General features: G+C 39.0%; 2 protein-coding genes across 5 annotated transcripts in view; both read right to left on the bottom strand.

The window, feature by feature from the left end:
- The window catches only part of ptdss2 (phosphatidylserine synthase 2), a 33,538-nt gene extending 26,353 nt beyond the window's left edge, over nt 1-7,185 (bottom strand). The window contains exons 1-3 of one of the 2 annotated variants that reach the window (XM_057836284.1): nt 6,997-7,185; nt 5,599-5,746; nt 1,391-1,706 (exon numbers count right to left, since the gene is read on the bottom strand). In XM_057836284.1, coding sequence (XP_057692267.1) covers nt 1,391-1,605 — 215 coding nt within the window. In that variant the 5' untranslated portion in view covers nt 1,606-1,706; nt 5,599-5,746; nt 6,997-7,185. The remainder of the gene's footprint in view (nt 1-1,390; nt 1,707-5,598; nt 5,747-6,996) is intronic. The other variant, XM_057836283.1, reaches the window with a different exon arrangement.
- A 498-nt stretch (nt 7,186-7,683) lies between these two features.
- The window catches only part of LOC130916540 (ankyrin repeat domain-containing protein 26-like), a 52,218-nt gene continuing 47,596 nt past the window's right edge, over nt 7,684-12,305 (bottom strand). For 2 of the 3 annotated variants that reach the window (XM_057837338.1, XM_057837337.1), the window contains exons 27-30: nt 11,505-11,733; nt 8,839-8,885; nt 8,697-8,760; nt 7,684-8,610 (exon numbers count right to left, since the gene is read on the bottom strand). In XM_057837338.1, the coding sequence (XP_057693321.1) occupies nt 8,730-8,760; nt 8,839-8,885; nt 11,505-11,733 (307 nt within the window). In that variant the 3' untranslated portion in view covers nt 7,684-8,610; nt 8,697-8,729. The remainder of the gene's footprint in view (nt 8,611-8,696; nt 8,761-8,838; nt 8,886-11,504; nt 11,734-12,305) is intronic. The other variant, XR_009063305.1, reaches the window with a different exon arrangement.

The raw sequence follows: 12,305 nt of genomic DNA on the forward strand, positions 1-12,305 counted from the left end.
AGTAAATATCGCATTTAAATGGCTGTGCTTGATCTATATATATATACTGTATTTTCACTGTGCTAATGTAAATTGTTTTTTTCTAAAAAATTGGGGTGGGGGGCGCAATAACATCGCATATCGCAATAATTTATGAGATAAATTATCACACAATAAAATTTGTTATCGCGACAGGCCTAGCTATTGCTTACATAAATTTACCAGTGGGTGATGATTGAGCAGAATTTATTTTGCCTCCCTGACAACGCAAAACACAGCGGGGTTGACAAGGCATGCCAAGTAGAATATTAAATTTCCAGACTGGCTACCTTTGCACATTCAGAATGTGTCGGCAGGTGCAAAGAGAACTAATTTCTCCAGTTTAACCGAAAATGTTACACCCAATGTCTTTATGTTAAAGCAAAAAAATAAGTTGTTGGTTTTATTTCTGCGAAAAAAAATACCTCTTGAATACATCCAAAACAGTTCAGAAGACTGTTACCTATCACCAACATTTTACAAAAAAGAAGAACAAATAAAACGCCTTTCTTTAAACTTGTAAAATTGGTAATTAAGTATGCCAAATTCTGGCATATTAAAGGGACTATACACAGTTTGTCACATTTTTAATCACGACTGCCAGCAAATGTTTTGTCGGTTCGAAAATTGGGTTGGAAAAGTGTTTTTGCCAAGCGAAGACAGCGCTGCTGCTGCTGGGACGCACGTGGGCTTGCACAGGTGTGTGTTTCCCCCGAACTCGCTATTTAAGGTAGCAAAAAGGGTTTTTTGGGGCAGTCTCAGTTAAAATGTCAGGGCTCTGTGTACTCATCAGGGCATTAGTGGAGCATGCATAAAGTAGAAAAGTATTTTAAATTAACTCTAAAAATCCTGTATAGTCCCATTAAAGTAAGAAAGCGTTAAGTTCTTGCAACTGCAGCAGTAAGCACACAACTAAGTGCCGCTGCAATTTCTGTGTAGGTGTAATTGAGTGTAGATGATTAAATGCGTGATGCAACACTATCTGGCATGTCATACAAACTTTTTCTCAGATGATGACATTCTTGCCACACAATTAAGCGGGAAAAGCCAGTATCAGTGTCAGGACTCCTGACTAACAAAGTTACAAGGAGCACAGTGGGACACTAACCTTATATTTTAGAGGAACAAGTAGAACATTCAGGAGCTCACAAAGTAAATCGACATGCGAAGTAAATTTCCTCTCAATTTTACCAAATTACTGGAATACACTTTTACTACCTCTCTTGAAAATGGGCGTTGTCATTCACAAACTCATATCTAATGTTTTGAGGCATTCAGTCAAATTATTCAGATTCAAAATAAAGGACTTGGCTCAAAAAATGATTATAAAACACTGGTATAAATGACAGACAATAGTAGAGAGCGCACTCACCAGAAAAACGTGTTGGTCCCATCGTCATACACCTCACATTCCGTGTTTTTTCGCTGCAAGCTCTCCCTAGAGCTCTGCTTTGTGACTTTGGCTTTCAGTGGTCCGCTCAGGTCTGAGTATGCGGGCTCACCCATGACGTTATTGACCGGCTCCGGGGCGCATCGCCCGGGTGTGGAGACCGTAGTCGTGCAGCTTCTTCTTGCCTCGAGCTTCATGATTCCGCCAGGCCGCTCAAATGGATCTACTGGGAAGGCTTGATAGCTTTTCTTTTGGTGCCTCCCGTAGGACGTCACTCGTGTTTAGCGCACCCAAGCGACTGTGAAGCATCCAGATATGAGAAAAATTACAGTTATTTGGCCTAGAACAGGAAGGAGAAAGAAAACCGCCTCCCACCACTGCCCAATGCACTGCAACAAGTCAGGCAACCCAGGCAGTTGGGAAAAGCAGATATGCGTCCATATCACTGACACAAATGGAACTCTGCAAAAACACACCAGAATTCAGTAATCTATTGATTTAGTAAAATATATATTTGTTTATTCATTACCACAGCATCTGATTTGACAAAAACATACTGTCAAGATGTCTGTGTAGATTCTCATTCATCTAGGTCAGGTTGACTTTGCCCTCCTTAAGCAGAAAAAAAGGCTTTAGTCATCACCCAAAAATTCAAACCGTGTGGGTAGCTCATATTTTGTGGAGCTCGTGTATGGTTGCCACAATATTGTTGGAATCAGGAAATGATAACTACCAAATAGGCATGTGCTGGTATGATATTCTGACGGTATGATAACCTTAAGCCAAAATATCACGGTTTCAAGCTATCACGGTATTCACAGCTCAACATTATTACCATCAGAACAAAAATAATTATTTTCCATAAAAATCCCGTGTGTATGACTCGTATCATGTTTACATTATACACACACTCTCGTTCCCAACACAGACAGTTGCCAGAGAAAAAAAAAAAACCACCACGTTTACCACCGCTAGATACACTAAACACTAGAGGTGGGAATCTTGGGGCTCCTAACGTTTCGATTATGATTCAGAGGCTCCGATTTGATTATAAACAGATTATTGATGCAACCCCCCCCCCTTTTCATGTTTTGTACATTAGCTTGAAAATTGTTCATAAATCCTCTCAAGCTAAACCAAACTACTATTTCAGTATTTACAGTTAAAAACAGTAAATAAAATACTCAAGTCCCCATTCTGTATCAGCTGTTTTAAACTACATTCAATCAATTTAATGTTGTGAATTAACCGTTAAAGTTGTTAAAATTCCTCCCGTTATTCCATAATTTGTCTTATGTCCACTTTCAACATGTCCAAGTTTTAAAACTGTTTCATCATTTAAAGATAGATTCAAGTCAAGATTTTGCCGATTTAGGAGTATTTTAGATAAAAAGTTAATTAGGTTCGCTACAATAGAGCCTTTCAGAGAAGTTTACTGCTTTAAGATAGCGGCTGTTTACTAACACCAGCAAGTGTCATTTCGCATCTAGTTCTTCATATATGTGATATCTACCGTAGTATTATTGTGGCCGTATGTTTGTAGCAACTGGGCGTTGCTGTCGGCCACAGTCAGGTATTATTGTTTTTTTTCACACGCCTCTACAAACACGCTGGAGTAAACTCGTATCTGGTGGGAAACGTTAATGACAGTGTTTACTCGAGGTGTGCGAAATATCTTATTCATAGATTATTCGCGATTTGGCCGTGCAAGATTCGAGAACGATTCACAAACATCCAAATTCCGATTATTGAAATATGTCAAGTAAAGCGTAACTAAAACACAGTCAGCGCGGTCGCGGCGCAATGCGGTCTGTTCCTCATTGCGTCCCAAGAGTAAACATCATGCTTGCCATTACCCGGGTAATGACAATGCTCAACTCACGGCTCTGGCTCAACTTATGCCGATAGATAAAAAAAAAACAATAATACCTGACTGCTGCCCTCACCCGCTAGAAACTACGTCCACATCATGCTACGGTAGGTAATAGATATCATATGTATAAAGAACTAGATGCGAAATAACAGACTTGCTGGCGTTAGTAAATAGCTGCCATCTTAAAGCAGGAGACTTCTCTAGAAACCTCTGTTGTAGCGAACCTAATTAACTTTTTATCTAAAATACTCCTAAATCGGCAAAATCTTGACTTGAATCTTTCAAACAGTTTTAAAACTTTCACATGTCTAAAGTAGACAGAAGGGAAATTATGGAATAACAGGAGCAATTTTAACAACTTTAAACGGTTGATTCACAACATTAAATTAATTGAATGTAGTTTAAAGCTGCTGACACAGAATGGGGAATTGAGTATTTTATTAACTGTTTTGAACTGTTAACTTGATACTGAAATAGTCGTTTATTTCAGCCTGAAAGGCTTTTTGTACAATTTTTGTAACTAATGTACGAAACATTGAAAGCAGCTAATAGCATGGGGTTTTTTTGGGTGTCATCAATAATCGAATTATAATCGAATCGTTGCCTCGTAATTGTAATTGAATCGTTAGGTGCCCAAAGATTCCCACCTCTAGTGTTTACTAACCTTTAATTTTGTATAAATGGGAAATCATATTGGCGGTATTGCATCCTCAGCAGCCACCACGCGCAAAGTGCAAACATGCTTTACAAATGGCCCTCCTCCTCTAAGCTGCGGCTGTCTGTAACTTTTCTAGAGCCGAAGTATTCCCATACCAGCGATTTCGTTTTCATTGATGGGGGAAAATGTTCAGGAGTTTCACCTCCCCCAGCGATTGTGTAGCACAGCTGACTCACTGACACTGAGCAACTACCAGTGGGGGAGGCTTGAGCGTGACAGCTGCATGCAAGGGATTTCTCCATGCACAGGTACGGCATGACAGAAAATTTTTGCGGTTTTGAAACCTTGACATTTTCATACCACGGTATACCTTGAAATCAGTAATCGGCACATGTCTACTACCAAACTGAAGGCCATTTGGTTTACTAATATTCGGAAGTGTTGTTAATAACGGCGTTAGAATGTAACAGCGTTACATTCTAACGCCGTTATTAACGTAATGGCGTTATTTTCTTCAGTAGTCAGTAATCTAATTAATTACTTTTCTCATCTTGGCAACGCCGTTACCGTTACTGAGGCGGGAAAGGCGTGCGTTACTATGCGTTACGATGTTGGTTGACTGACGCGAGAGAAGTCTGAAAAAGACGGACTCACAAAGACGAGAGAGCAGAGCAGGAGTGGAGAGGAGGCAAGGGAGTGTGACACCGTTGCAAACACGATGCTACTATGCTAGGTGGCTCCAATAATACCCGACTGAAGCCGATAGCCTACAAACTACGGCCACATGATGCTTCGGTAGATATCACATATATACAGAACTATATGCAAATGACAGACACGGCGGCATTAGCAACATGTATCATAAAGCACTAGATGTATTAGTAAACAGTCGCCATCTTAAAGCAGTAGACTTCTCAGGAAGGCTCGGTTGTAGAGAACCTTTCTAGCGAACCTAAGTCACTTTGTATCTAAAATGCTCCTAAATCGGCAAAACTTAACTTAAATCTATCTTTAAATGATGAAACATTTTTAAATTTACACATGTTGAAAATAGACAGAAGGGAACTAATGCAATAACCGGAGCAATTTTAGCAACAGTTGATTCACAACATTAAATGACTTCTACACATAGCAAAGGTTACTATCTAGTTATCGCAAAATCCGCAATACCCCTGTGTCTAGTTAAGTTTAGGGTAAAGAATTGGGCTACAGCCAATTGTCCCAAAAACCCTTAAAATTTTTTTTTTTTTTTGGAAATAATAAAAAAAAAACATGAAAATTATCACCAATTACTTTGTCAAGTAACTAATTACTCTTAACTGAGTTACTAACGCAATTACTTTTTGGGAGAAGTAATTTGCAACTGTAATTAATTACTTTTTTAAAAGTATGATTAACAACACTGTCAGTGAAAGTAACAGATGAACTGTAAAATGATCAGTTAAGGGTTAGCATTCAGGAACAGTTCTTCCAAATGAACCAGATGCTATACGCTGCTTAAGTTTTGATCTTAGGTTTTGATTTTAGGTCTGTTTGTTTTTTGTGATGCTTTTAGCAGAATTTAGTGCCGACAATTAGGCCGAAAACTGCGCAAGCCTGTGACATCAACAATGTTAAGTGCTCAAACTATTTTATTGGTGCGATATTCCGAGCACGCACCTTGAAGCCAGGGAAGCGATGAGTCTTGAGGCAAGAGACAACGACCCCACTACTTCGTCTTTGAACTTTGTAATGTTGTAATCTGCTGCTGTTGTTGGTCAAAAAACTGTCTCGCTTGCACTTCAGCTGGCTTCATCTGACCAGTAAACTTTTTTTTTTTTTTTTTGAGAAAAAAAAAAGAAATATGAAAATTATCACCAGTTATTTTGCCAAGTAACTAGTTACTCTTACATTCAGGTAACTGAGTTACTAACGCAATTACATTTTGGAAGTAATTTGTAATTGTAATTAATTTCTTTTTTAAAGTGAGATTAACAACACTGATATTAGGTAACACAATTCAACTTCTTCAGAACACTTAAGGCAGCGGTTCTTAACCTGGGTTTGATCAATAAGAGATTTAACACCGGCACACACAGGCTTTATTCTATTTTTGTTAACTGCTAGTATTCTACATGGCAGAAGGAAAAAACTGGCATGCTCAGTGAAAATTTGACTCACTTATAAGCACAACAGACATTCCAGGCAGTTTACCAGGACACACTGTGCAAGTACACCAGTATTATTATAGACCGGTCTACCAAATTCCAAAACGTGCAGGGTGGACTGCGTATGAAAACAGACTTGCGTCACATTTTACGCCACTAAAACACGGCGTAGAGTGTGTGATGCAAGAGTGCCAACAGTAGAATGCGAATGGTAGAAATAAAAAATAAATTTAAAAAAAAAGGGTTTTGGGGTGAAAATTCCGAGTATTTTCCAAGGTGAAAAGCAACAGCAAAAGTAAAATTATATGCATAAGATTTCACACTGGTGTATTGTTTTAGTGTATTTTTTCCATCTTAACACATTTAGGAAGTCATTTTGTGCACTACTACATTTGTTTTGAATGGTATAATTTACCAGGTTCGGTGCTTTTAGCAACATTAAGAATCACTAACTTAATGTAGTGTGTGTTCATAACAGACGCAAAGCGTGTTGAAAACTAAAGTTTGATTGATCCTATTTTGTTAAATCTTCGTTAACCAGATAATCATTCACCCTCAGGACTGTACTCATTTAACCTCTAGAGAATGCACGAATTTTGACTTGCAAAAGAGTCATTTTTAACAGCATGTTACACGCTAATATTAATTTCGTTGACTTACCCTGAAAATAAATATTTTCTTAAGTGAACTCTCATCTGGTGCTATGTAAGGGAGCTTCATTAGCTAATGGTAGCATGCTAACTCAGTTTGACCTTGTCTGGCAGGCTTGTTAACTTAATATTAGCTTCAAATAGCCACAAAACATTAAGTCGAATCCGCCTTGTAGCTGCTGTCGATACAATATATTTCACGCTCTATTAGTAGCGCTCCCACATATGTATTTTCTGTTAAAATAAAAGGAGTTGCTTACCGACTAAATGAACAGGTTCGGTGGCTCCAGGGGATTAGCAAGCCATTTAGACGCCATCAATACATGCGTTTCAAATGCAAACGCCATAAAATGACACCGATTAAGCAGCACACACCAAACCCACGTTACGACGAATAAATCCAGACGGTCTGAATAACCTCAGTCCAGACGTCACATGGGATAGGAAACCGCACCGGTTGTACATTTTCAAAATATACGTCTCCGATAGGTTCAGGCATTGTTACGACTTTATTTTGAAACTTACATTTCCATGAAGCAACTTACTGCTGTAATTTTGACTATTTGGGGGCAACAATTGAAAATATTTTTCAATTGAAAAATAGTTTTACTAATTCAACTATTTCATAATCATACTATTTAAAACATCTAAATAAATAGTGACCTGGCCAACGTGCCTATTGTTACTTTTGAGGACAAATTTGCCCTTTTTAGAATGTTCCAGTGCTGCAAATATAAACAAAGCATAATCCTCAGAATATTTAATTTAATTAACGTTCCATTATGTGCAAATTAACACAAAATGGCCACAACAGTGCTGATTTAAAATGTCCAGTTTAGCGTGTTGCTCTCATTTATTTACAATGTTCTGCTAATTTACAGGATTTACAATATTTGTTGCTATTTACATAATTACAAAATAAAAGATATTTACAGAAATATAGCAGTATAAACACAAATAGAAACAAAGGACAAAACACATAAATGGCCATAAAAATGCAGCAATATCTTAGTTGCATTATCTTGTTCCATAAAAAAAAAACATACAAAAAACAAATACAAACATTTCCACATGTGATCGCACATATCAAATAATTAATGATACATACATCAAATTCAAAGACAACAATAACAGATAAAAATCCCAAACCAGGATTAAATTAAACCTGTCCTGTACATTGCTTATAAAAATATTTTCTTTTACGATGAGACATACAGAACATGGTAGTAACTCACACCAGTTAGCCACTTTTAGACACATTTGCAATTTACTGTGATCATGAATTTTGCCTTTCCATGCTTAGTTAGATCAACACTGTCAAGGGAGGTATAAAAAGTTTCATTGTGGTTGCACTTGGCAGTGAAGTAGAATGGGTAACTTGTGATACAGCAGCCAAGCAATTTCAAGACACATTTTGCAACAGTTAAGTATTGTATCACATGCCTAAGAATGTGGCTGACGGTGTGAGTGCTTAAGTGCAATGTGCATTGTATGTGTTTACTATTTTCCATTAAAGGGAAATAGTAATTTGATGGAACGTGACACAAAAGATTGGTGCATTCAGTTTTTTAAAATGTAGCACCAAAATTACAAGAGCAATATGGTCTGGCCATGCTCTTTATGTGGATTTATTCATTAAAAGAGCCAACAGCCAGCAAGTACTGTGAGATCAAACGGCGTCTCATCAGTCTGATGCTACTGAAGTTCTCAGTCACGTCCACCTCAGCGTTTGGCTACTGCTGAGGCATGCCTCATGCTTGTTCTTCAGGGCCTCCCTGCTCCGAATTCTGCTCTTCTGTTTTTCTGACAGCTTCACGCTCGAGGAATGCGGGCCCAATATACATGAACGTGAACATGAACATGAATTGCTTTGGCTGAGGACGGAATGGGATGTCATTGCCAGTGCCATTCATTGTTTGCCAAACAATTACTCTGCAGGTTCAAATTTAAATGTTCTCACCCTTGCTCGTCTTCTTCGATTTTCTGCAATCTGTTACTTCCACGAGTGTTTTCTGTGGTCAGCGCTGAAATGAAAACGATACATTTACAAATGTTGTTTCCTCTTTATTTTCTGTCTGTTAAATTAAAGTTAAGGTACATACAGGTAATCCGTGTGAGGGGTGCAGTTTTTACTTTTCTCCTTTGATTTCTTATGTAAAATACAAAAGAACAAAAACTTGCATCATTTGTAGTTCACCAGAAAATTTTCTTCATTCAATGCAAGTGTTTTAAAAGCCGTACTACTTCACAATAATTAAAAATAAAGGTACGAAATACTCTTAAGCAGATTGAATACTACTACTTCGCATTTTTTCACAAATCGCGGCAGGTTGTTCTCCCCATTAACCGCGAAAAACAAGGGTCATAGCACTCTTGAAACCTCTCTCTTGAAAATCGACTAACCAGGAAGAGCCAGTGACCGCACGCTTAACCTTATATAGTGGTAAAGGCGGGCCAGAAACCTGGATGTGATGACATCCGATTCAATTTTGGACCCGCTTAAAAAAAATCCTGGCAAAAAACCAGACCAAAAAAATAAATGAAATAATTTTCAAAAGCTTATATAAACCAAATATACAGCGGGGCAAATAAGTATTTAGTCAACCACTAATTGTGCAAGCTCTCCCACTTGAAAACATTAGAGGCCTGTAATTGTCAACATGGGTAAACCTCAACCATGAGAGACAGAATGTGGAAAAAAACCCAAAAGTTCATCTAAATACTTTGTTATGTACCCTTTGTTGGCAATAAAAGAGGCCAAACGTTTTCTGTAACTCTTCACAAGCTTTTCACACCCTGTTACTGGTATTTTGGCCCATTCCTCCATGCAGATCTCCTCTAGAGCAGTGATGTTTTGGGGCTGTCGTTGGACAACACGGACTTTCAACTCCCTCCAGATTTTCTATGGGGTTGAGAACTTGAGATCTGGAGACTGGCTAGGCCACTCAAGGACCTTGAAATGCTTCTTACGAAGCCACTCCTTTGTTACCCTGGCTGTGTGTTTGGGATCATTGTCATGCTGAAAGACCCAGCCACGTCTCATCTTCAATGCCCTTGCTGATGGAAGGAGATTTTCACTCAAAATCTCAGGATACATGGCCCCATTCATTCTTTCCTTTACACAGATCAGTCGTCCGGGTCCCTTTGCAGAAAAACAGCCCCAAAGCATGATGTTTCCATTCCCATGCTTCACAGTGGGTATGGTGTTCTTCGGATGCAATTCAGTATCCTTTCTCCTCCAAACATGAGAACCTGTGTTTCTACCAAAAAGATCTATTTTTGTTCTGACCATAACACATTCTCCCAGTCCTCTTCTGGATCATCCAAATGCTCTGTAGCGAACCGCAGACGGGCCTGGACGTGTACTTTCTTCAGCAGGGGGACACGTCTGGCAGTGCAGGATTTGTGTCCCTGGCGGCGCATTGTGTTACTGATAGTAGCCCTTGTTAATGTGGTCCCAGCTCTCTGTAGGTCATTCACTAGGTCCCCCCGTGTGGTTCTGGGATTTTATCTCATCGTTCTTGGTATGATTTTGACGCCATGGGGTGAGATCTTGCATGGAGCCCCAGATCGAGTGAGATTATTAGTGGTCTTTTATGTCTTCCATTTTCTAATAATTGCTCCCACAGTTGATTTCTTTACACCAAGCGTTTCAGATTCAGTCATTCTAGCCTGGTGCAGGTCTACAATTTTGTCTCTGGTGTCCTTCGACAGCTCTTTGGTTTTGGCCATAGTGGGGTTTGGAGTGTGACTGACTGAAGTTGTGGACAGGTCTTTTATACCGATAATGCGTTAAAACAGGTGCCATTAATACAGGTAACGAGTGGAGCCTCGTTAGAAGAAGTTAGACCTCTTTGACAGCCAGAAATCTTGCTTTTTTGTAGGTGACCAAATACTTATTTCCCACTCTAATTTGGAAATAAATTCTTTAAAAATCAAACAATGTGATTTTCTGTTTTTTTTTCCACGTTGTCTCTCATGGTTGTGGTTTACCCATGTTGACAATTACAGGCCTCTCTAATCTTTTCTAGTAGGAGAACTTGCACAATTGGTGGTTGACTAAATACTTATTTGCCCCACTGCACTTCATGTATTTAGAAGAAAATTGTCAAAACGACTGGACAGTCCCTTTAAGAAGATGTAATTTTTCTTTCTTTATTTATTTAAATTTCATGGTATTTAACTCATTGCCTGACATTGGCAATGATAGATGTACATTTGTTTTACGCTAGGGAGGACTGGCAGGTAATGTCAAAATGAATTGGATGTCGAGCACCATCAACGGCAACCAACGGGTTCGATAAGTGGTTAAGCAAAGAGTTAAGCAAACTTTGGTTAGGCAAAGTTATGTGGTTGTTATTTACACAATATATCCATAAACCTTTGTTTTATAACTTTAGCTAGCAGTGTCATTAGATAGGTTAAATAATGATTTCCTCAAAAATTGCATACTATGTTAATTTAGGGTTTTAAAAAAAAAAAAATCTGCTCTTATTTTGAAAAACTTAGGCATACTGTACAGTACTTTGCATTCATTGAACAGAACCACCATCACCAACCAAAACCCTGTGATTTCAACAATGCTTAACATGAGTTGATGAAAGGCCAGTGTGTTAGTGCAAAAAGCAGAACAGGATTAATACATACACAAGTGAAGACTTAACTGTCCCCATAATTTGGTGTAGCTGATATTTTAAAAGAAACACCATTAGTAATCTATAAAAAAGTGAATGTTTTACATGAACTTATAATTTGTAGCTCTACAAACCTTGCACAGGTATTCCTCCACGTTGCTGCTGTGTCCTTCAGCCACAGGGCTCAGAATTCTGGAGTTGCGCATCCTGTACGGTGCTGGTGCTGTTGCTGTGCCGGAGGTAGAAGCTAGCGGGCCTGGTGTACATGGGGTACCTGTGGTACAAGGGGGGCCTGAGGAGACAATAGACTTGCAGCGCTCACTTAGCAATCTGGCGTTGGCTTCCGTAAGCCGACTGTTACTCCTGTACACAAGAAAAAAATACATTAGGAGTTCACTTATTGCAATTTTCTGGTGAATCACCGATCAGCGATTTTTGAAAATCCTAACCTGCCGATCCCGATTTAAATTTTTTTTTTTTATAACCAGTCTGCACCGTAAATATTCCATTCACTCATTCACCTTCTGTGCTGCTTATCTTTACAAGGATCGCGGGGGTGCTGGAGCCTATCCTAGCTAACTATGGGGGGTAGGCAAGGTACACCCTGAATTGATTGTCAGCAAATTGCACGGCACAATGAGACTGAAAACCTCGCACACTCATACCTTGGGACAACTTTTGAGCGTTCAATCAGCCTACCATGCATGTTTTTGGGATGTGGGAAGGAATCAGAGTACCCGGAGAAAACCCACACAGGCACAGCTAGAGGATGCAAACTCCACAAAGGAATGCTGGAGCACAAGATTGAACCCTTGATCCCAGAACTTTGAGGCGGAGGTGCTAACCACTCTTCCGCCGTGCTGCCCCATACATATTCCAATCAATCATATTTGATTGTAAAATATTGATATCACCTGTGCAGTTTTTTTAACTGC

Source organism: Corythoichthys intestinalis, chromosome 5 (assembly GCF_030265065.1).
Source record: "Corythoichthys intestinalis isolate RoL2023-P3 chromosome 5, ASM3026506v1, whole genome shotgun sequence".
NCBI classification, from domain to species: Eukaryota; Metazoa; Chordata; class Actinopteri; order Syngnathiformes; family Syngnathidae; genus Corythoichthys; species Corythoichthys intestinalis.